General features: G+C 46.9%; 1 protein-coding gene across 3 annotated transcripts in view; it reads right to left on the bottom strand.

Moving 5' to 3' along the window:
* Positions 1 to 6,378: 6,378 nt before the first annotated feature.
* The window catches only part of CALU (calumenin), a 35,847-nt gene continuing 17,391 nt past the window's right edge, over positions 6,379 to 24,834 (bottom strand). The window contains exons 3-7 of one of the 3 annotated variants that reach the window (XM_065551843.1): positions 23,501 to 23,694; positions 15,761 to 15,927; positions 11,348 to 11,408; positions 10,186 to 10,385; positions 6,379 to 9,185 (exon numbers count right to left, since the gene is read on the bottom strand). In XM_065551843.1, the coding sequence (XP_065407915.1) occupies positions 9,081 to 9,185; positions 10,186 to 10,385; positions 11,348 to 11,408; positions 15,761 to 15,889 (495 nt within the window). In that variant the 5' untranslated portion in view covers positions 15,890 to 15,927; positions 23,501 to 23,694 and the 3' untranslated portion in view covers positions 6,379 to 9,080. Of the gene's footprint in view, positions 9,186 to 10,185; positions 10,386 to 11,347; positions 11,409 to 15,760; positions 15,928 to 23,236; positions 23,695 to 24,834 lie in introns of all 3 variants that reach the window. The other 2 variants (XM_065551831.1, XM_065551835.1) reach the window with 2 other exon arrangements.

Here is a 24,834-nt window from a genome sequence, read left to right as displayed (position 1 = left end):
GAAAGGCAGATGAGAAAGTGAAAGAAGTAGATCCAACCTCTTGTTCTAGCCCAAAGAGCCCAGAGGCCAAAAGGGTGGGATTGACATCGTCTTCCAGGTGCCCAGGGGAGGGGGCGGGACACCAGCGTGAGCCCCCCCGGGCTCTCTTCAAATGAGAATCGTCCCCACTTCCTGAGTCGCCCCTGAAGTTGTCCTGCTCAGCCTGAGTGCCAGAGAATTGAGTGCCCCGTCTTACCCCCCTGAATTCAGCGGGGCTTGCAACAGGCTTGGAGGGCTGGGATCTGCCCCTCAGCCCAGGTGGGATCTGCCCCTCAGCCCGGGTTAATTCATTTGCATGCTAAGGAGCCAGAAGACAGGAGTGTAGCAAAAAAACTCAGCTGACCGGAGGTCAGAAGTCCAAGCTGCCACCTCCTTGCTGTGACTGACCCCTTCGAGGTGGTTGTGAAGGTCTGAGCACCCCGCCCCCATTAGTGGATTTCCCCTCACCAACTCCCTGGGAGGTGGGGCGGTCCCTGCACAGGGGGGAACAGCCCCAGAGCGACTCGGCCAAGGTCACGCAGGGCATCAGTAGCAGAGCCGGGTCTCGAACCCAGCTCTGGCATCCCAGCGCAGTGCCTTAACCACAAGCTCCGCCCCCAACACAACCCCCCTCCCAGGTGACGAGGGGTATCAGCAGGCGTAAGGGAGTGGCAGGCGCCCAGAGACCACAGTGGGGGCACAGCATGGGAAAAGAGGCTAGACAGACACAGACCTTCCAGCCGCACCGAGACTGACCCTGGAGCGGTGTTCGGGGCGGGGGGCAGTATTTATACCCCCTGCTGGGAGGTGGGGAGAGAGGATGGAGGAGGCTACACCCAGGCACGGTCTAGGAGAGGGTGAGACAAGTTAGGCTCGGGAGGGAGCTAACCCTCAGGGGATGGAGAGGGTACCATGGGGCTGGCGGGGAGCCCTGGCTCGCTCTCTCTGTGTCTCTGTTGTACTCCCCGAGGCAGCTCTGGGGCAGGCGGGACTCAGCCCCCCGACACCCCTGGGCAGTGCATCCATTTCAATAGCTCGACCACTGCCCCCAGCTCGGTTGCAATCACTAGATCTCCCCCCACCCCGGTCCTTCTAACTCACTGGGCACAGACATGGGGAGGGGGGGGTTTCTAAAAACCCCAGGCCCAAGCCCACCCCCTTCCAGAGGCCCATTGGTCCTGTCTGTTCTTGGGGGACGTTCCGCACCCCCCAGCACTTCTGGGGAGGCATGTGCCATCCTGAGCTAGGCCCGCAGTGCCTCTCCCTGCAGCCCAGCAGGGCTGGGCGCATGTGGTTTATAAAACACCTGGGGACCCCAGCAATCAAAAGCCCTGTGTGCACGGGAAGGCAGCTTCTCGGCTCCATGCCCTCCCGCCGTTGGTGGGGTCAACACCAGTAGCTTCCCCACCTGGCCCTCTGCGAGACCCCGCCAAAGCACGAACTTCTCAGCAGTCCCACTCATTACACGGAGGAACATCCGTTATCTTACAACGCTGGGGTCCAGGCTCTGAAATCCAAAGTATTTCCTTCTACAACGAGCGATTAACCTCAAGCCCTGGATGCCGCGGGCTCGGGGACAGTCCCAGAGCGGTCCTCCCAACATACGTTTGTATTTAAATGTACAGAGCATGCGCAATCCCTGCAAAAACCTGCATCACAACTTGTACATTTGCCTTGTATTCATCCTTGTAGCGCAGGGTAATACTCCAGCGGCCCAACGTAGGAGCGGTTCTGACAATAAAATAATGCGAATGGGCTGAACGCAACCCGGTGGTGGTGAGCCGTTTTGTACCCGCAGTAACTGGGAGGGCGCTCCCAGGGCTACCTGTTCCCATGCGATGGACCGGTGGCAACTCCCACACCAGGATTAGGTGGGCCTGGCCCCGTTTCCAATGGCTTCAGTCCGGGCAGCGTGCTCACTTGCAGACCCGCACCTGTGTGTACAGTTAAACCCACGAACTTCTCCATTAACGCACCATCAGGTTAAAAAAGGCAAACGATCCTTCCCCAAGAACGCGTGTGGCTTCAGCACGAGCTCGCATTCCTGTGTTCGCAGATCACAGCGCCCTTAAGGTCTGGCCTGCAGCCGGAGCCAACGGTCAGCCCCAAACAAAATCCAAGCCTGTGACGGCTTCGGTATTTGCCTCGTGCAATCGCTGCTTTCAAGGGCACGCACCTCAACCAGACGGCTGCCTGCCCCTCTTGGCAGCCATATGCTTTGCGTTTCGCTGGGGGTAACAAACCTTCACAGGTTAGCAGAGCCGGGGCAGGGCCTGTTACTTCTTCAACCTCGCTAACGTTGCTACAAATCATCCCAACAATGACATTTGGACTACCAGGGTTCCAGGGCCAGCCCTAACCCACGGCTGGGCCGGCTCCCTACGGAAGAATTACAGAAGCTCAAACCCCCTATGGCCAAACGCTTCCTTTCCCCCAGAGCTGAGCAGAACGTGAAGCCAAGCCCCAGATTTAAAGAGACGGGGAGGTGGAATTATAGAACGCTAGGTAAATGCAGGCGTTTTATCTAGGCACTTATAAGCCTTTCTTCACCGTCGTGTCTGACCTCCTCACAAGCGCTAATGGATTTTGTCCTCACCCCCACCCCCTCCCTGAAGTAGGGAGGCATTATCCCCAATTTAAAGATGGAGAACTGAGGCACAGGGTAGGTGAAGTGACTTCTCCAAACTCAGGTTCAGAAGCCAGGAACTGAACTCATCCCAGTGCAGTGCCCTGATCACTAGATCCTCCTTCCTAACATCAGGCAGGACAAACGCTACCTTTCAAAAGAGCAGGGAAAGGATATGACAGCGCCCAGGGCTCCAGCCAGCTGTGTGAAAGGGCTGCTAACGAGGAGGCATGCAGACCAACTTGTTAAACTAGAAGCCGCAGTCGCTGTTAATTGGCTCTCACTTCCTCTGGTGGTGGGACATCAGATCAGGGTGGACATCAGATCCCACTCGGGCCTTTTCGATGAGTTTGGATCCAGTTAGCGACACGGTCGGGTCTAAATCAAGTTTGGGCTCAAAACCCATGCTCAATACTCGGCTAGTAACCATAGCGATTTACCACGTCAGCCTTGGTCTTCCTCAGAGACGAGACACCTCTTCTGAGTGTGGGCTGGGCTCCTTAGCCAGGCTGACCGGGCCTTCCCGCCATGTTCGCTGGGGGCAGGGCATCGCGGTCGGCATGTCCTCTGGGCCCTGCTTTCCCAGCAGCACCGAACGTCTGGCTGCACAAACGTAGCTGAGGCCCGTTTTCGGCGGTGATGTAAAACACGCCTTGCCCCCAAGCTGAGCTGGTGAAAAGGACTCGGATGAGGGCGTCTCAAAGAAGTTACCTTAAGTCCTCAGCCCGGAGGAATCCTATGGAGCTGGGACATATAGACCCTTCCCCCAGGGAAATACGTACATTACATCAAGGCACCATATCGAGAGAACGTCAAGCATTCATACATAACAGCCATACTGGGTCACAGCAATGGTCCATCTAGCCCAGGGACCTGTCACCAGTACCAGGTGCTTCAGAGGGAATTAACAGAACTAGGCCATTTATTGAATGGTCCATCATCCCCTGTTGTCCACTTCCAGCTTCTGGCCGTCAGAGGCTTAGGAACACCCAGAACATGGGGTTGCATCCCTGCGCAGCCTGGCTAATAGCCATTGATGGACCTGTCCTCCAGGAACTTTAGTTCTTTTTTGAATCCAGCATTCATTATGGCCTTTGCAACATCCCCTAGCAACCAGTTCCAAAGACTGACTGTGTTGTGGAAGTAAGTTCTTTTGTTTGTTTTAAACCTGCTGCCTATTCATTTCATTTAGTGACCCTTAGGCCTAGTCTTCACTTACCGGCTGGTCCGGCGGCACGCCATCGATGTTCTGGGATCGATTTATCGCGTCTGGTTAAATCGATAAATCCATCCCGGATCGATCCCGGAAGTGCTCACAGTCGGCGCCGGTACTCCAGCTCGCCGAAAGGAGTACGCGGCGTCGACGGGGGGAGACTTCCGGCCGCGTCTGGACCGCGGTAAGTTCGGACTAAGGTACTTCGAATTCAGCTACATTATTAACGTAGCTGAATTTGCGTACCTTAGTCCGAAGTCCGGACTAAGTGGGGACCAGGCCTTAGTTCTTCTACCAGGAGTAAATAACACTTCTTATTCACTTTCTCCACACCAGGCAGGATTTTATAGACCTCTATCATATCCCCCGAGTCGTCTATTTTCCAAGCTGAACAGTCCAAGTCTTTTAAATCTCTCCTCCCACGGAAGCTGTTCCAGCCCCCTCAGCATTTCTGTTCCTTTTCCATTTCTAATGTATCTTATCTTTTTGGAGATGGGGCAACCAGAGCTGCACACAGTATTCAAGGTGTAGGCGTACCATGGATTTATATAGTGACATCATGATATTTTCTAATTCTCTCTCCCTCTCCTAATGGTTCCTAACAGCGTCAGCTTTTTTGACCGCTGCTGCACATTAAGTGGATGTTTTCAGAGAACTATCCACACATTTGCAATTTCCGACGGGCCCCGTTCAGGATGTTGCCGGCTGAGGCTAATACTTTGGGGGAAGAAAGGGAAGTCCAGTGGACGCAGGAGGCAGCAGGTAACGGAACGCTTTCCCTCTTCTCTTTGGACACACATGGACACAGCACGGAACAGTAGCCAGGTACCGGAGGGCGAGGGCTGAAACGCAGGCATCATAGATCAGGGCCGGGGAGCGAAAGGGGCTGGGGGAGGCAGTCAAGTGCCAAATCACCCTCCATACTGAAATAGGAGAGATTGGTACCTAAGCCAGGAAGTTTCCATCACCGCGATGAGAAGGCACAAACGTCCTAGAGCCTTTGGGTTTCTTTCCCCAGGAGAGGCCGGTGTAGCCATCCTCGGCATGCTTGGGGACTTTACCTATTTACCTCCCTCCAGCACATTTTAAAATCCCTGCATTGCAGCCGGGGTGGGGTGCTAAGATCCCTCTGGACCCTCAACCAGAGTGGATGCACAGCAGGTGCTTGTTAAAATAAGGCTAGTTGAATAAGGATCAGTTGCAGCCCCAGCTCTCGTGGTATCACGATCCCTCTGGTCCTCCAGCAAGAACAGGAGAGACAAACGCTGCTATTTGAAGCACAAACACAGGCAGAAAGGACTTTTAACAAGAGTTTCAGGCCTTTACACAGCAGGGGTGGGAAGGGGAGACCTTCTTCCTTTGCAGGTCACCTCAAACAATCCGAGTACAGAACAAAGTCAGCAGAGCGGCACAGGGACGTCAGAGGCATAAGCAGCAGAGATCTGAAATGGGATGGGGAGTTGCTGAGGCAGAGACACGGGGAGATGATGCCAGCTGGCGGCGAACGCAGTGGAGGTGTTTGCATCAACAGGAGTCGTTTGTTCTCGAACAGGCACAAAGGTGGCCAGTGGCAACTGAGCACAGAGGGGAAAAGGGCGACAAAGGCCCTGGCATAAACTGAAGCAGGTCTCGGGAGCAGTTTTTATAGCCAGGGTCTGACCAAGGAGCAGAGTGTGGAGCTGGACCCCCCACAAAAGCGAAGGTAGCGGAAAGGTTTGAGAATGGGAGCGACGTGCCATGGCTGCTACGGACGTGCAGTCCTAGCCTGGGAATCCTCTTCCTTTCCCAGCACAATGAAACCTCCATTAGTTCAGATCTCTCATCCCCCGCTTGGGTGTGGGCATATTAAGTCCCTAAAGTAGTGGGTGAAATATGGGGACCTATACAGGGGAAATCCTGCAGCCAAACTTAGGGCAGGGATCAGGTCTTTCTCTAGGTCTAAAGCCCTGAACACACCAGCACTTCTGCAGACCACATGCAGGAAACCAAGCCCCGGCACTGTGCACAGGCTCTGTTCTGGAGATGTGGCGAGAGGGAAGGAAGCTGCAAGAGCTGGGACCGGCCATCCAAAAAGAGCAGAAAGATCAGTGTAGCCAAGGCAGACACACACACATGCACAATGCTGCAGAAGCAGCAATATGCAGTGTCTAACCACAGGAGATGGAGGACTGTGTGCTCTGGGTGTCCCTACACCTCCAACTGCTAGAAGCTGGGAGTGGCCGACAGGGGATGGGTCACTCGATAGTTGCCCTGTTCTGTTCATTCCCGCTGAAGCGCCTGGCAGTGGTCACTGTCAGAGGATGGGAGACTGGGCTCGATGGACCACTGGTCTGAGCCAGTCTGGCCGTTCTCATTGTCTTAGTCCATTCGGGATGCAAGTCCATAGACTCAGCACGGTGCAGTTTTATGTAAGTGCACGGTTTCTTAGCGATGACAGACCACAGACCATTCCAATACAACCAGTAGATCATTCCGAGTCGGAGTTGCGGAGTGATAACACACCACACGTTTGGAGCCACAGTGAATGTAAACAGTTTTATTGAGACAGATTTACGTCTGACATACATTATAAAAATCTGTTTACACTCTACAAAAAAACCTAGAGGATTAGCATTCATGGGAACAGACACCTTGGGTGTGCAATCTGTTTTTCACCAGCTTTACATGTGCTTTGTCAACATACAGTAGAAGTGGGAACACACTGAGATTAAAAGGACGTGCATCGCAGAGCACTGAATATGGCCAAACCTCTGCTGATGCTGAACATATGAACTAGGTTTTACTTTACTGGTGAAAGAATTGTAGTGTTTATAAAGTGTCTGCACCAGTCGTTAGTGCTGACAGCAGCTGTGCAAACTTCCGCCACATAGCTCTGTAAATGCATCTCAATTGTGACTTCGAACAGCACTAGCCCATTTCAAAGTCCTGAGCCTCACATGCAAAGACGCCCAACTGTGTCAAGACCACATGGAGCTTTTGTGATGGGACGAATGGAGGTCAGGAGAAAATGGAATTAATTTTAAATGTGAGACCCAAAAGCAACTTGGGTCACCAGAAACGTGAGGGTAAGGCCTTCCTGTAATGAGCCCTATCTGGCCTTCATCCCCTCCAGATTCCTTTGCTATGCGTAAGTTTTGTTTATTAGAGTAGGATTCTTCCTGGCTTTATCCCAAAACCATAAAGCACATCCAAGGGTCAGAACATCCATACTTCAGGGGTGAACACTAAAGGCACGTATACCATACAAATCTCATATACAATGCTTGATTATGATGTGATTCATAGTCTCAAGTTATATCGAAAGTGTGTTATTTGTAGAAAGTTACATGAAATAATAGGAGTACACATACTTAACGTTTCAAGCCTTTAACGCTTGAAACAAACCAATTTAAAGAAAAAGAGGCCCAAGTTTATTACAGTTAAGGGGCCAGAAGAGGCTGGCATTAGTGTTTACAGGACAATAGAGTGAAGGAAATGACCTATGTTTGCAAACACAGTGATTGCTTTAGACTAATTTCAACTCCCCCCACTAGGCCCCACACATGAGAAGGGCAAGTGACCCACTAAGCTGTGCAAAATGGCACTCCAAGGAAGAGTCCCCAGCTAAAGTAGAGAAGTCAGCTCTTGGCAATCACTTATCTCTGGCTCTCTAACAGCAGTTCTCCCTGGTTAAAGAAAAAAGCATAAGGAAATACCTCAGGATACAACGAAGTAAGTGGTTTGCCTTCTGAGGTAAAAAAAATCCCTGGTAAAATAGGCAGCATATGGTTAAAAATTCACAAGAAGGTAAGAACACTGCTGCAAAGATTTCTACTAATACTGCTGTTTAACCACTGCACAGGCGCAGAACACACAAAGGGTAATTTCAATCTTCAGAGTCTTTATTCTCTGGTTTGCTGTAGCCTCGTTGTTTTCTTAGTTATCCTCTTTTGGCGCATTTCATCTCGAGGTTCCTAAACTGACAACCTAGCCCCGGTTTGTTTTTGTTTTGGTAGGTAAAGGCACTTCAATGATGTATGATTTGCAGAAGTCTAATGGCTGAAATAAAAAGGGAGCCCCTCCCATTTCCATCCCCTAACCCCATGGAGCAAGCTGCACTCATCCACTGTTCCTTGCCTTAAGGGACCAATTTAGGATCAGTCACTTTTCCTGGTTGATTTCCCTGTATAACATACAGAGGGTCACATCACATCAGTTTCTTGCCTCATCTAGTCGGGTCACATGGCTTTGATTAACTATGTACAGGGAAGCCAGATGGATTCAAAAGAATGTAATGCACAAGTAATTCGCATTTACAGAGACCCTGCGGCAAACACAAAACTCAGGCTGAGGATTTTAGCAGCATCTGCAAGACGGCCCCACCTCCCACCTATTTCTGGATTGAAAGCTCCGGATCACACTTGCTGTAGATTCGTTCAAATTACTGGAGCTCCGAGAACAGCAAAGGCCTCACGAAGGAATGCTCTGGAGAAGAGCAAGCACAGATTTGTCTTGCTGCTGCCATACACCACGGGGCCTATTTTGAAGGGGTTTGCAAAGCAGGAATGGCCGAACGGCAGTCTTCAGTCAAACAGAATCCCCAAATTCTACAGAGCAGTCCAGACAGACAGCTCCCAGCATGCAATGTTCTTGACTTCACGGGACAAGATACAGCATTGCATTTGGGGAGAATGTCTTTTATACTGAAGATGACTGCAAAGGGCTCAGTTGTGGCAAATTGCGTGTTGCCCTTGGGCTCTGAACAAGCTGCCTTTGTGGCCCTCAGGCTGAATTTGCATGCTCCAGTCTAAAGAAACATTATATAGCCTTGTTGCTTGGCCTTATTGTTCTGTGGCTTGTAAAAAATTCTGTAGCTATGTCTAGATAACAGTAAGGGGGAGAGAGGGAGGTGGGGCACTGGGGAAGGAACTAACATTGCTCTGCAGCTAACTTTTCAGGATATGCATTCTTCATTTCACACAGAACCCAAACAAATACAAAAATAAACAGAACTTGTTAGACATAAAACAAAGTGGAAATCTAAAAACCACAAGTGTTCTCATTACAGAGTCACTTTTCAGAACACCATGTCCCCATCCCCTTGGAAAAGGGAAAGAGGACAGGACAGGATTTTTCACCTGGTAGCCTGAAATAACAGTCTCAGTAGCGAAAACGTTTCTCATGTTAATCCAGAAACTGTAAAAAATAAATTACTTTTAAGAAACAGGTTTCTCTGTACAGGTGTTAAAACTCATCATGTCGTACTAAGGCTTCCCCGAAGTCTGTGGCCTGGCTCCCCACGAACAGGTCATACTTGTCAACGATCTCCTCTTTGGTGAGTTTGCCATCCTAAAATTAGAAAGAATAGGTTAGTCAAGTTTATTATAGTGGTGGCTAAGGAGCAGCCAAGCATTCATCCCCCATTGTGCTAGGTGCTGGACAAACACAGCAGAGGAGACTATCCCCACCCCAGAACGGACCAGACAGACACAGGGTTGGAACACACAAGCAGAGTGAACAACGTGATGGTGGTAAATGTCATGGTAGTGCCACAAGTTGCGTGTTGTGGGTTTTTTTGGGTGGGATTTCCTTACGAGGGGAATGGGAAGGGAAGGGGGTAGGAGGGACCGGTGTTCAGTGAAGCTGGAGTAAAGGGGGGGGAGGAGAGGGGAGGGCTGGATCAAGCAACCAATCACTGCAGGGCAGAGTATCCAGTCACAACTGTGGAGAGTTCTCTGAATGGCTGAAGGGCCCAGTTTTCCTGGTCTGCTCCTAAGGCTGGAGTCTCTGGCTGGCTCCTCTCTCAGCATTCCCCCAAGGCCACATGCAGGGAGCAGGCACCACCTGGGCCCTAGTTTCCCCAGAGCGTGTGCGCACGTCTTCCCTGCCCAGTTCAGTGAGCTCAGATTCACACAGCAGCCACGACATATGCCCTTCCTCTTAGTTAAATGGAGACAATTGTAGAGACCACTGCATGTTTTCACCCTAGGCATTTTGGGGTGGGTGGGGTGAAGAGAAGGGCTGATGTTTTGTTCTCCAACATGGCAGAGATGTGGCTGCCTCCCCAGGCAAGAAAAGGGGAATCTAATCAGATTGCTCAATAAGACAACTTGCCAAACATTTTAAATCGTCAGTGCTAGCTCCAGGAAAAAAGGGCCCCACCGCTGTTAAGTTTACTGAGGTAAGCCCCCAAATCACTACTGAAAGGGAGCACATCAGTGGAGCTGCTCACAGTAACTCAGGCTTCTTGCCAAAATTACAAAGTGATCCTCAGAGACGATTCTGAAGTGGCTTTCGAAGCCTCCATCCTGCACAGGCGAGACACTGAAGGGGACCAAGCGCCTCTCACCTTGTTCTGATCAGACTCGTAGACAAGGTGCCGTGCTTCTGCCTCAGCGTGGTCGTAGTCCGAGGGGAGGATCCAGTCTTTTGTCTCCTCCTTGTCCATCTTCCCATCTCGATTCTTGTCTCTAAACTCCACAAACTGCTCCCGCTCGGTCTTCACCCACTCTGGCTCATCAGCATCGCCATCATGACTGTACATATCCCCTGAACAAAAACACAAGACAGCTGCTGATGCAAGAACACCCCCTCACCTCTTTGTTCCACTTGGGACTGTGCAAGCAAATCGTAAAGCAAGGTGGTTACACCTAAGTTAAGTAGAGAAATTGCAGCAGTCATCCTCATCTTCAGTACAGACACACAGCCAGTGGAAACTGCAGATCCCCACATGCAGTACTACAGCCTTCCTAAAACATTTGCTGCAGGGTGCAGCCCCTCTATTACATAGGACAGCGACCACAGGCCACAGCACAGATCTAGGGGGCTGCAGATTTTCCACCCATGAGTTAACGTCCGAGTGGCCACCTAGCTTGGATCTCGTTACTTTAGCGAGATTAGGCCAGACATTTAGGTTTAAAAAGGTTACTTTAAATATGTTTAGAGAAATGTGCAGAGGGTCTATATTGGCATATATTTTAGAGTCAGATGCATTTATCATCACACTTATTCAATGCCAATGCTTTCCATTAAAAAAATAAGAGCTAAAACGACAGCTGCTCTGTTACTTACTACTGCCAATTGGCAGGCCCCATCATATATCAGAGAACAGCCTATGGATTTAGAGCAGATGTTCCCTTCTGCCTAGGGTTCTGTGATTATACCTGCATTTTGTCCAGTTACACACACACACACACACACACACACACACACCTCCAAGCAAATTATGTGTGTCATTTTGGTTATGCAGTTAATTTGGAATTACATAGCAAAGACTGACAAGGGAAAAAAATATCAAACTCAGTTTCAAAGTTAGGGAGCAAAGAGGGACCCCAGAGAGTAAGAAAGGAAGAAGAGATTAAAGAGCACGGCTGCTTTGGCACAAATAACTAGTCACAAGAGGCTGCAATGTAATTTCTTTTGGGAATATCTTTTTACAAAGCACTGATGAGAAGTGAACACATTATCATCAGACTCAAGGAGGAAAAAATGAAGTTGAGCAAGTTGCTTACCGATGTATTCTTCCAAGTCAATGACGCCATCCCTATTCTTGTCGATATCTTCCATCGTTTCCTATTTTAAAAAAGGACTAGGTTAGCCTCAAAGTTCATGGACAAAAAAGATCTTTTTATGGCTCTCTACCACTTAGAGGGGAAAACATGAGACAGCAAACGTATTTACTAGTAAACTGAGTTATCGCTGTATTATTAGACTCAGGGGTGACTTGCTCACAGCCTATACATACCTACATGGGGAACAAATATTTAATAAAGAGCTCTTCAATCTAACAGACAAAAGTATAACACGATCCCATGGCTGGAAGTTGAAGCTACACAAATTCAGACTGGAAATAAGGTGTATATTTTTAATGGTGTAATCAACAATTGGAACAATTTACCATGGTGGATTCTCCATCACTGACTATTTTAAAATCAAGATTGGATGTTTTATAAAAGATATGATCTAGGCATTATTTTGGGGCAGTTCTGTGGCCTTGTAATACAGGGGGTCAGCCTAGATGATCACAATGGTCCCTTCTGGTCTTAGAATCTGTGAATCTATTGTCTCTCCACGTCTACTTGGCGGAGGTGAGTACCATGCCTGGGTCACCACTCTAAGAGGAAGGATCTGCAGAGGCCATTTCACAAAGAGTTTCAGAAGACCTCAACCTCTTTCTATTATTAAGGAAGTGTCAGTTGTGACTTCATACTGTAAAGGCTATAACCAGGCTTCCATTAGAAACCTTCTTTTAAACCTCCCTCTAGCTTTTGACAGGAAAAGTGGTAGCTTCAAAATCTGTGTGATAATTGGTTCCACTTGAGAACTCGAGTTTTTGCTTTTACTGCAAGTAAATATATTTGAAGATTTAACAATTTAAAAGAGGACATCTTTTTGAGGTGTGTGTGTGTGTGTGTGTTCAAGTTTTTTGCACCCTATTACTGAAAGAAATGCAGAATGTTTTTTGTTTGTGTTAATTACTGTAAAAACTGAAATGCTACGCTTTTTGGTAACTATGCCTATTATGACTTTTCAGATCTGAAATTTTGTTACAGTGTATGACGCTTAAGGGAACTAGAATCTAGCTATATTCCCATACTAGTCAAGGTTTAGCTTTATTAACTGTAACAGAAGTATGGTTTGATTTTGGGTAAGATTTGCTTACTGTAGCAAGAGAAAGTGTTTTGCGGAGACAGATTATGTTCAGTTTAATGCCTTCTCATCTCTGTGCAGCCAAGCACATAAATACTACTTTTGGTGCCAAACATGAGCGCCAGAAAAAAAAGCCATCATGAATTATGCAGCATCAAATAGTGAACTTAACTGAATGCTATCTAAGTATAGTAACTCTTCACTTAAAGTCATCCTGGTTAACATTGTTACGTTGCTGATCAGAGAACATGCTCGTTTAAAGTTGCCCAATGCTCCCTTATAACATTGTTTGGCAGCTGCCTGCTTTGTCCACTGCTTGCAGGAAGAGCAGCCCGTTGGAGCTGGCTGGTGGGGGCTTGGAAGCAGGGTGGACCGGCAGCCCCCCATCAGCTTCCTGCTCCCCTAAGTTCCCTGTGCGGCAGCCGCCCAGCAGCTATCAATTGCCAGCAATTCAGGTGTCCCTCCTCCCACTGCCATGTGCTGCTCCTGCCTTCTGCCTTGGAGCTGCTTCCGGGAGCCTCCTGCTTGCGGTGCAGAGGGCAGGGGAAGAGGGGTGCTAATGTCAGGGTGTCCCCCCCTCCCCGCTCCTGTACCTTCTCTCCACAGAGCTGCAGGGGAACATGATAGGAGCTTGTTGGCAGCAGCTGCTTTCTCAACTTACTGATCTACTTAAAAAGGCAATGTACTTAGAGTGGGGTCAGCGTACTTAAACGAGCAATGCGTGTCTCTCACACACACACGGTGTGTCTCTGTCTCTCTCTGCCATGCTGTCTCCTCTCCCTCCATTTGTGCTGCCTTGTACAGTGTGAGGCTACATTAACAACGTTTTAATCATAAGAACGGCCGTACCGGGTCAGACCAAAGGTCCATCTAGCCCAGTATCCTGTCTACCGACAGTGGCCAATGCCAGGTGCCCCAGAGGGAGTGGACCAACAGGCAATGATCAAGTGATCTCTCTCCTGCCATCCATCTCCATCTTCTGACAAACAGAGGCTAGGGACACCATTCCTTACCCATCCTGGCTAATAGCCATTAATGGACTTAACCACGATGAATTTATCCAGTTCTCTTTTAAACGCTGTTATAGTCTTAGCCTTCACAACCTCCTCAGGCAAGGAGTTCCACAAGTTGACTGTGCGCTGCGTGAAGAAGAACTGCCTTGTATTTGTTTTAAACCTGCTGCCTATTAATTTCATTTGGTGACTCCTAGTTCTTGTATTATGGGAATAAGTAAATAACTTTTCCTTATCCACTTTCTCCACATCACTCATGATTTTATAGACCTCTATCATATCCCCCCTTAGTCTCCTCTTTTCCAAGCTGAAGAGTCCTAGCCTCTTTAATCTCTCCTCATATGGGACCCGTTCCAAACCCTGAATCATTTTAGTTGCCCTTTTCTGAACCTTTTCTAGTGCCAGTATATCTTTTTTTAGATGAGGAGACCACATCTGTACGCAGTATTCGAGATGAGGGCGTACCATCGATTTATATAAGGGCAATAATATATTCTCAGTCTTATTCTCTATCCCCTTTTTAATGATCCCCAACATCCTGTTTGCTTTTTTGACCGCCTCTGCACACTGTGCGGACATCTTCAGAGAACTATCCACGATGACTCCAAGATCTTTTTCCTGACTTGTTGTAGCTAAATTAGCCCCCATCATATCGTATGTATAGTTGGGGTTATTTTTTCCAATGTGCATTACTTTACATTTATCCACATTAAATTTCATTTGCCATTTTGTTGCCTAATCACTTAGTTCTGTGAGATCTTTTTGAAGTTCATCACAGTCTGCTTTGGTCTTAACTATCTTGAGCAGTTTAGTATCATCTGCAAACTTTGCCACCACACTGTTTACCCCTTTCTCCAGATCATTTATAAATAAATTGAATAGGATTGGTCCGAGGACTGACCCTTGGGGGAACACCACTAGTTACCCCTCTCCATTCTGAGAATTTACCATTAATTCCTACCCTTTGTTCCCGGTCTTTTAACCAGTTCTCAATCCATGAGAGGACCTTCCCTTTTATCCCATGACAACTTACTTTACTTAAGAGCCTTTGGTGAGGGACCTTGTCAAAGGCTTTCTGGAAATCTAAGTACACTATGTCCACATGTTTGTTGACCCCTTCAAAGAACTCTAATAGATTAGTAAGACACGATTTCCCTTTACAGAAACCATGTTGACTATTGCTCAACAGTTTATGTTTTTCTATGTGTCGGACAATTTTATTCTTAAGCCTTAATCCTTGAGGGTTCAGTCAAGTGCTAGTTCATTAATTTAGCAGTAAGGCATTCCCCTGGAAATATCTCACCCTCTTCCATCCTCTGACTCCACCACCTCAGCCAAGCTTCACAGTCATCATTGCCATGTACAGAATTCAATTGTTTGTTTAAAACTTATAGTGTGTGTGTGTGTGTGTGTGTGTGTGTGTGTGTGTGTGTGTGTGTGTGTGTGTGTGTGTGTGTGTGTGTGTGTGTGTGTGTGTGTGTGTTTTGTCTGGCGAAAAAAATTTCCCTGGAACCTGAACCCAATTTACATTAATTTTTATGGGGAAATTGGATTCGCTTAACATAGTTTGGCTTAAAGTAGCATTTTTCAGGAACAGAACTACAATGTTCAGCGAGGAATTACTGTACATACTTTATTTCTAGAAGGATTAGCTGGCACACCTGTACTTCAGAAAACAGCAATTGCTAAATGGAAAAATCTCCAAAAGCAGCCACCAAAAGCAGATGTGTATGGAAGGTCTGCTCTGGTGCACAGCACAAGACAGACTGACTGACAAAGGAGTTTAAATGTGCTCTGAAAGTGGAACATAATTCCGCCCCCTTCAGCAACTGTGTGCTCCATGCCAAGTGAAGAGGAGCCACTCAGCATGTGAATAGAAGCATCTTTTCTTCTCTTAGTTCTTGCAAAGCCCAACAATGCTATGCCTTGATGTCCCATCAGGGCATTCATCAGGTTTGCAACACTATCCATCACAGAACTGGTTGCTGCCTGGAACTGCTGCTTACGGGGAGGAGGGTTCAGTCAAGATTTTTTTAAACATTTGGAATAGTGTATAAAAACTTCAAAACTTTAGGATAAAAAAGTGAAACCTTACAAAAAGCTGTGCCCACCAGTAAGTAAACCTTTACACAGGACTCCCCCCCACCCAACAGGCCAACTATGTGCTCCTGTGAGATCACTGGTAATTGGGAGGTCCAGACTCTTACTAGCCTGAGATAGCAAGTATAAAAACTCTATCATCTCAACCTAAATGGCACCCACCTGTACTACTATATCTTTCATGTAGTCATATTCTTCTGGATGCAGAAAGGCAGTGAATTCTTCCTTGGTAGCAATCAAGTCTCCATCCTTGTCAGCCATTTTGAATCTTCGTTCATCCCTCATCATCATCTGTTTGTAGTTGAACCCATCATCAGGGTCTGGATCATCTGGGCAGAAACAGACAAGTTATACCCATTTTAGACTCCAAAGCTCATCCACAAAACAATTGCACCAGTATTGCATGTCAAATTTTCCTTTTGCTGTTGACTAGGGAAAATTCACAATGCGTGTCAGGAGAGCCCAAACTTTGCACATCCAAGGGTTACAGTGAAAACTCATTAGGATTCCAGAGACTGCACCTGTTTTGCATGGAGTGGAAAAGGTCTCCACTGGTTCTACATTTTAACAGAGGGGCATCTTGAAGAGAGAAGCGGCAACATGAAATGCTCCCAAGCTTATCTCAGCTGAGGACACTTTGATTAAGATAAACATTGTATTCTGACAGCTATAATCTCATTGGGCTGCAGTCTTCTTTTTTGGCTACTCCTGGAATAGAATAGGTCATGGGATAATGCTCTCCCACTGAGGTGCAACAGGCATTTTCAAAGCAAGAGCAACACTGCTGACTGTCCAAATCTAGATACTTATATGCTCCCCCAAAGTATCGGAGAGCTTATTAGGGTGATTAAATTTAAGCAGACTTCAGTAATTTCAAATAAAAATTATATATCTATTTATGAGGCCCCTGTTTGTAGCAAGGTATTTTAACTAACAGTGAATACTTGAGGACCAAGTACATTTAATAACTAAAATAGAAATAACATACAGGTGCCCCTTTGTCAACAGAGTAATAATCATATCCTGGGCTAACAAAAGCCCAGTTTAGAGTTTATTTAGTCCAGAATGTGGTTACCATCTTGTGAACATGAAACATTAAATTAAATAACGACACTAAAATTCTGATATTAGGCAAATATTAAAAATAAAACAGTAAAAGGATTTTTGATCTGGTGAATGCATGTTCAGTTGTGACAGTTTGGGGGCTATACTATTATTGTCCATTTATCTGCTAAAGCAAAAACACTGTATCTCTGTGGGTAAGTTAGCACCCAAGCTATACAATGGGCTGGTTCACCCGCCATTTGCTACAACTGCTGCAAATGGCACCTTCAATTCAAGTTGTGAGGTCACCAGTCTCACGTTCATTTTTACATGGAGCAGAAGGAAGAAATCCCCTTTAAGTGTAATTTAAAAGACAAGGATAACTGCTTAGAGAAACACACGTAACAACCATGTGAATTAATTAAGGGTAAATTAAAGGAAGCAAATAACGAGCTTGCTCTTTTTTTTGGCTGTGTCCTCATGTCATGCTAGGCTAAACTAAGTGCTTTAGTAAAATACCTGCACATGTTGGCAGAAAAATTCCTATGCTTGTTTACAAAAGATTAAGACTCTCCAAACAATTGGCGTTAAAGAGCTATGAACCAAGCCAAGACTTAGCCCTGGTCTACACCACGAGTTTAGGTCGAATTTAGCAGCGTTAGATCGATTTAACCCTGCACCCATCCACACGATGCCATTTTTGTAGACTTAAAGGAGTCTTAAAATCGATTTCTGTACTCCACCCCAATGAGGGGGATTAGCACTGAAATCAACATTGCCGGGTCGAATTTGGGGGTAGCGTGGACACAATTTGACGGTATTGGCCTCTGGGAGATATCCTAGAGTGCTCCATTGTGACCACTCTGGACAGCACTCTCAACTCAGATGCACTGGCCAGGTAGACAGGAAAAGCCCCATGAACTTTTGAATTTTATTTCCTGTTTGGCCAGCGTGGCGAGCTGATCAGCACAGGTGACCATGGAGTCCCTAATTGCAAAAGAGCTCCAGCATGGACCGAACAGGAGGTACTGGATCTGATCGCTGTATGGGGAGACGAATCCGTGCTATCAGAACTCCGTTCCAAAAGACGAAATGTCAAAATATTTGAAAAAAATCTCCAAGGGCATGATGGACAGAGGCTAACAGGGACCTGCAGCAGTACTGCGTGAAACTTAAGGAGCTCAGGCAAGCCTACCAAAAAACCAAAGAGGCAAACGGTCGCTCCGGGTCAGACCCCCAGACTTGCCGTTTCTATCATGAGCTGCATGTAATTCTAGGGGGTCTCCCTACAACTACCCCACCCCTGTACGTGGACTCCTGCAAGGGAGTCTCACGCAACAGGGATGAGGATTTTGGGGACGAGGAAGATGTTGAAGATAGCACACAGCAGGCAAGCGGCGAAATCTTTCTCCCCGACAGCCAGGAACTGTTTATCACCCTGGAGACATTACCCGCCCAACCCGGGCTCCCGAACCTTGAAGGCGGAGATAGGGTGACCAGACAGCAAGTGTGAAAAATCGGGACAGGGTGTGGGGGGTAATAGGAGCCTATATAAGGAAAAGACCCAAAAATCAGTACTGTCCCTATAAAATCGGGACATCTGGTCACCCTAGGCGGAGAAGGCACCTCTGGTGAGCGTACCTTTGTAAATATAATACATGGTTTAAAAACAAGCATGTTTAATGATTAATTTGCCCTGAAGACTTGGGATGTATTTGCGGCCAGTAAAGCTACTGGAATGCAGTCAAGCAACATCCGTTCTTTATCTCTCTGTGTTATCCTCAGGAGAGTGATATTATTCATGGTCACCTGGTTGAAATAGGGGAATTTTATTAAGGGGACATTCAGAGGTGGCCGTTCGTGCTGGGCTGTTTGCCTGTGGCTGAAAAGAAGTCATCCCCGCTGTTAGCCACGCGGTGCGGTGCGGGGTGAAGCGATCATCCCGGAGAATTGGGTGTGAAGGGGGGTTTAGTTGGGTTTATGCTGCTCGTTGATCTGAAAACCGCAGCCCCTCCTTTTAAATAGCCAACCCTTTTTAAATGGTCAACACAAATCTCCCTTATTTCCCTCCCAGGCTACCTTGGCAGTTATCCCCCCATTTCTGTGACTAATTAATAAAGAATGCATGAATTTGAAACAAAAAATGACTTTATTGCCTCTGCAAGTGTTGATTGAAGGGGGGGAGGGGAGGGTGGTTGGCTTACAGGGAAGTAGAGTGAACCAAGGAGGCAGGTTTTCATCAAGGAGAAACAAACAGAACTTTCACACCGTAGCCTGGCCAGTCACGAAACTGGTTTTCAAAGCTTCTCTGATGTGCAGTGTGCCCTGCTGTGCTCTTCTAACCGCCCTGGTGTCGGGCTGCGCGTAATCAGCAGCCAGGTAATTTGCCTCAACCTCCCACACACACCCCCAAAAAACGTCTCCCCCTTACTCTCACAGATATTGTGGAGCACACAGCAAGCAGTAATAACGATGGGAATATTGGTTTCACTGAGGTCTGAGTCAGTAAACTGCACCAGCGCACTTTTAAACATCCAAATGCACATTCTACTGCCATTCTGCACTTGCTCAGCCTATAGTTGAACAGCTCCTGACTACTGTCCAGGGTGCCTGTGTATGGTTCATGAGCCATGGCATTAAGGGGTAGGCTGGGTCCCCAAGGATAACTATAGGCATTTCAACATCCCCAACGGTTATTTTCTGGTCTGGAAAGTAAGTCCCTTGCTGCAGCCGTTCAGACAGACCACAGTTCCTGAAGATGCGAGCATCATGTACCTTTCCCGGCCATCCCACGTTGATGCTGGTGAAACGTCCCTTGTGATACACCGGTGCTTGCAGCACCATTGAAAAGTACCCCTTTTGGTTTATGTACTGGCTGCCTTGATGCTCCAGTGCCAAGATAGGGATATGCGTTCCGTCTATCGCCCCACCACAGTTAGGGAATCCTATTGCAGCAAAGCCATCCACTATGACCTGCACGTTTTCCAGAGTCTACCCTTGATAGCAGCAGCTCAGTGATTGTATTGGCTACTTGGATCACAGCAGCCCACACAGTAGATTTGCCCACTCCAAATTGATTCCGGACTGACTGGTAGCTGTCTGGCATTGCAAGCTTCCAGAGGGCTATTGCCACTCACTTGTGAACTGTGAGGGCTGCTCTCATCTTGGTATTCTTGTGGTTCAGGGCAGGGGAAAGCAAGTCAAAAAGTTCCAAGAAAGTGCCCTTACGCATGCAAAAGTTTCGCAGCCACTGGGAGTCATCCCAGACCTGCAACACTATGCGGTCCCACTAGTCTGTGCTTGTTTCCCAGGCCCAGAATTGGCGTTCCACGGCATGAACCTGCCCCATTACCACTATGATGTCCAAATTGCCAGGGCCCGTGCTTTGAGAGAAGTCTGTGTCCATGTCCTCATCACTCTCGTCACCATGCTGCCGTCGCCTCCTCGCCTGCTTTTGCAGGTTCTGGTGCTGCATATACTGCAGGATATTGCACAAGGTGTTTACAGTTCTCATAACTGCCCCAGTGATCTGAGTGGGCTCCATGCTTGCCGTGGTATGGCATCTGCAGGAGAGCAGAGTGGCAGTAGAAGCGTGACGATGGTTTGCAGCCCTACTGCACCGTCTGCTGCCAGCAGCACCCAGGACACAACAGCAGCAGCTGAGCGGGCTACATGCTTGTCGTGGTAAGGCGTCTGGGTGGAAAAAAAGGCACCAAATGATTGTCTGCTGTTGCTCTCACAGAGGGAGGGGCAACTGACGACATGTACCCAAAACCACCCACAACAATGTTTTTTCCCCATCGGGCAGTGGGAGCTCAACCCAGAATTCCAATGCGTGGAGGAGACTGCGGGAACTGTGGGACAGCTACCCACAGTGCAACGCTCCGAAAGTCGACGCTAGCCTCAGTACTGTGGACGCACTCCACCGCCTAAATGCCCTTAGTGGGGACACACAAATCGACTGTATAAAATTGCTTCCTAAAAAAATCGACTTCTATAAATTTGACCTAATTTCATAGTGTAGACACACCCTTAGCGATTTGCAGTTAATGGCTTCAACTGCACAGCTCGTTAGAACTTCGCAGAGCAAGGCCACGACAGAAATAGATGTAGAAAACACTCACTAAAATTCAGGTCAATTAGTGGCACTGTTAACACTCCAGCAGCAGCATCCAGCGTTGTTCTTGAGCCGGCCAGATGAAGTACTAAAGAGCACTTACATCTAACAACCCTGGCTCACCACAGCATGGAGTACTTGAGAGTGTATATGGGAAAATTCAGAAAGCTGTCCTTGGGGCGTAAAGAGCCACAGATGGAAGAGAATGCAGATCCAGAGATTAAAACAAAAAAATCACTGTTTACGAGCAACATGCCAGCAAAGCCAGGTTCCAGGTTCTGAAGCCTGCATATGAAGTTGGTGCCATTTAGAGCCGATATTAAACATAAGCAAGGAATATACTGGCTTTGTTATTTAACGAGGACATCAGATCATAATCTAAGCAAATCTTCCACAGAGAGCTATGCCTGCTTATTGTATCGTGCACAGCTTGGGTCCACAGAAATTCCTTTTGCATTTTGGTGAGGTACTCAGAGGGTTACACACTCTATTCAAATGCAGCAGTGAAGTGACCAGCATGGTCTTGGCGCTTACTAACGGGCTGTTTCATTAGGATCACAAAAATCTAATGTTATAAATCCTACATACAACAGCCAAAAGAGATGCAGTGACAGAGGATGGTGTCTCAGCTCCTGCAGTATGGAAGATGTATGTTCTCCATTAGGTAAAGGGATCGGTTAGCTTCCTGGCTGTGCGTCAAACATTTCAGAGGCATTTCCAAATTTGTTCATGCCAGAGAAAGGGAAAACAGCTTTTCACAACAGACATGAAGATCTTTCACCAGAAATGTATTATGGAAAAGTATTTACTTTTTAACAGAAGTGGAAAGCCAAGCCATTACACATACATGGCTTTGTCAGGGACAGATCAGCATTGTTGTTATGAAAGGAAGACCGGAGTATATATTAACTATTCAGTAGAAAAATAGATCTGTTATACACAATTTATAAATACAAAGTGAGTAAAAGGTGGTGCAAGTGCATTCTGAAGGTTTTATCAGCATTAGCCCAGGGGACTGGTGAGTAATATGCCCATCCCGAACTCCTGGGATTGAGATCTTTATGGCATACCACCCGCTCATGGGCGCTACATATGCCACATATGTTACAAAAAACCACTTGAGAAATATTTTGAGTATATTACTTTTTCTTCATTAGGACATTTTAAAAATATACCTGAAGAGACAGGTGTCCGATCCAACTGCATGGGTTTCAGAGAAAGCCATAAAAACCCTCGAGATGACCCAAGATAGTTTTCTATACTTAACATTGTCAAATTGTGAAGATCAGATAACTTGGGACGTCCCAGGGCTAGAAACAAGTGCTGGTATTTTCCCTTTCTAGTTCATGGTATAAGACTTGTTTCTAGTTCTACAGGGTCACGGGATCTTTGTTCTTAACCAGTCATTGGTGCTGGACTGAAGATTGCCAGTCTTGAGTTTTAACAGGTTATTTAAAGGGGGTGGAGGGGAAGCCCCAGACCTCAGAGCTGTCTAAAACTGTTCAGCAGAGTGAAGTGATAGAAACGGTCCTGGAGGGACACGGATTAGCCAGAAGAGAGCAGACAAGATGCAGCATACGTTTTGAAAGCATGTAATAAATTTATGATGTAGATCCACAAATAGTCACACTGCTCTGCAAAATTTATTCCATCATACCACACCTGTATGCAATCAGGTTACAAGTCCCTTTGCTAGTCTTCGTTCTCCCCCACCCTTACACAAAATAGCTCCTCCCCCACCAACTCTCCCCCCTTCAAAGGTCTCCACAGCTACTGCCAGTCTCTACTTCTTGGTAAACCAGCTCTAGGCCCTATGTCATAGGGGCATGGCTAAAAAAAGGGCGGGCCCCCACTGGAAGTGGGGGTGGAGTGGAGAGGATAAGACACACATTTTATTCTTTTCATCCTAAGTTTAAGAAAAGACAGTCGATGTTGTTCAAGAGCTTCAAATTCCAGACGTGTAGCTGCTGTTAAAAGCCAAGTGAACCACACTTTATACAAACAGAGACAACATACCGTACCTTGCTACAGCATGGCTGCATTTCCACAGCCACATATATATTTCTGCAGATGCTGAAGACCACCAGTGGATAAATATTGCTAGGGAAAAGCTTTAGAGCTTCAAGTGGGATATTACAAGCAATGGAGAGTTAAACTAAGTATTAAACAAAGGGTTTGCCCAGAAGCCTTGAATAAAACTGTCAAGATTACTGTTCAGATTCAATTTTAATTTTTTCAATTTTAGATTTTTAAATTAAAATGAATCAATAAAGCAGAGTTACAAAGCTGTATCTTCATACAAACTTTAGCTTTTAAGATTTTTCTGCGTGCTTGCCAATTTCACATGGACTTCTTACTAATATGAAGGAAAAGACTGTTCCCAGTTGAAAGAGCTCTCCATGCTCTGTGTTACACAACACTTCTGCTTTATTGATTAGAGACTACCGTGTCTGCAGGTTTGACATCTCGCCCCTTACCCAGGTAAGTGCCATATGTCACGTTTCTGTACTCATCCCAGGAGATTAATCCATCTTGATTCATGTCAAACTCCTGCCACTGGCGTTCGACATTGTCATACACGTACTTCTTCTGGGCCTTCTTAATCCAGGCTTTCAGCTCCCCCTCCGTCACAAACCCATCCTTATCCGTGTCTATTTTATCTACAATCATTCTACAAGACAAAACAGCAAGTTTCAAGGTGCCAGCTCCACAAAGCTTTTATCCCAAGAATAAAGACCTACCTAAGATGTAGCCGTAGGTGGCATTTTTATACTCTTCCCAGGAAATGAGGCCGTCCTCATTGAGGTCGTGCCCCTTCCACTGGCGCTCTACATCCTCGTAAATCCAGCGTTTTTGTGCAAATTTAATCCAGTCTCTGAGCTCCTCCACAGTTACAAACCCGTCCTTGTCTTCATCTATTTTACTTACAATCTTTCTGTAGAAAATGCAGAGAAATGCAGGAAAAGTTAAGGGAAATAAGCGCATTTTAACTGGCGGCACACTGCACCTTTAGGCAGGAGTGAACAAGTCAATTCCAAACTGTAACCCAGCAAGCTACCAAAAACTGCTTTCCAGCTGGTGTCATCCAATACTCTTGCCAGTCACACAATTTTAGAAAGTGATTTACCAGATTGATGTAGCGAACACTTGATTCAAAATGGATGGTGCACAGTTCAGCCTCAGAATGTCACGTTACTGGACTACTGACTTGTTCATTCCTAAGATGTTCAGTTTTTGTATTCTTCATGAAGTGTACGTCTTCTACTACTGAAGCATCTGTCATTTGTCTAAAACGAACCTGGCTGCACATTTTAGCAAAATTATAATTTGCAAAGCTGTTAAGCAACAACTTGTGTGTATTTAAAACAAAATGAAAAGACTCCACTGCTGAAGAAATACAAAAAACCACTATACCCAGTCCTAGCTCATTTACATGCTCAAGCCAATCAATGTAATAAAGATCCTACAGCCACCGAATGATGAAAAACTATCACACAGAGGTCACTGATCAGAACATCTGAGTGTGATGTTCACCACTCTATAAAGCAAGAAATTAAAGATGTGTGGTTTATAAAACATGCTTTGAGACGGCATACTTTTTTCAATGACAGCTGTGAAGAAAAGCCATTGAAGGAATGCAAATATACATTCACAAATGTATGTATTTCCCCTAGATGGAATTTGAAGATTAATGTCTGTACAGCACTTTGCTATGTAAATGCAAATTGCTGTACAGAAACTGGAAATTGCTATGTAAGTGCAAATACACCTCTACCCCGATAGAACATGACCCGATTTAACACGAATTCGGATAGAACGCGGTAAAGCAGCGCTCTGGGAGGCGGGGCTGCTTTACCGCGTTATATCCGACAGCAGGGCTTGGGTGGAGATTGAAAGGGCCTGGGGCTCTCTGCAGCGGCCGAAGCCAGGGGCTCTTTAAATCACCGCTGGAGCCCTGCTGCTGCTATCCTGGGACTCCGGCAGCAGGGCTCGGGCGGCGCTTTAAAGGGCCTGGGGCTCCGGCTGCTGCGGGGAGCCCCGGGCCCTTTAAATCACTGTCGGAGCCCTGCCGCCG

Source organism: Chrysemys picta, chromosome 1 (assembly GCF_011386835.1).
Source record: "Chrysemys picta bellii isolate R12L10 chromosome 1, ASM1138683v2, whole genome shotgun sequence".
Taxonomy (NCBI): domain Eukaryota; kingdom Metazoa; phylum Chordata; order Testudines; family Emydidae; genus Chrysemys; species Chrysemys picta.
Note: the sequence above shows the minus strand (reverse complement) of the source record. Positions and strands in the feature narration are given on the sequence as shown.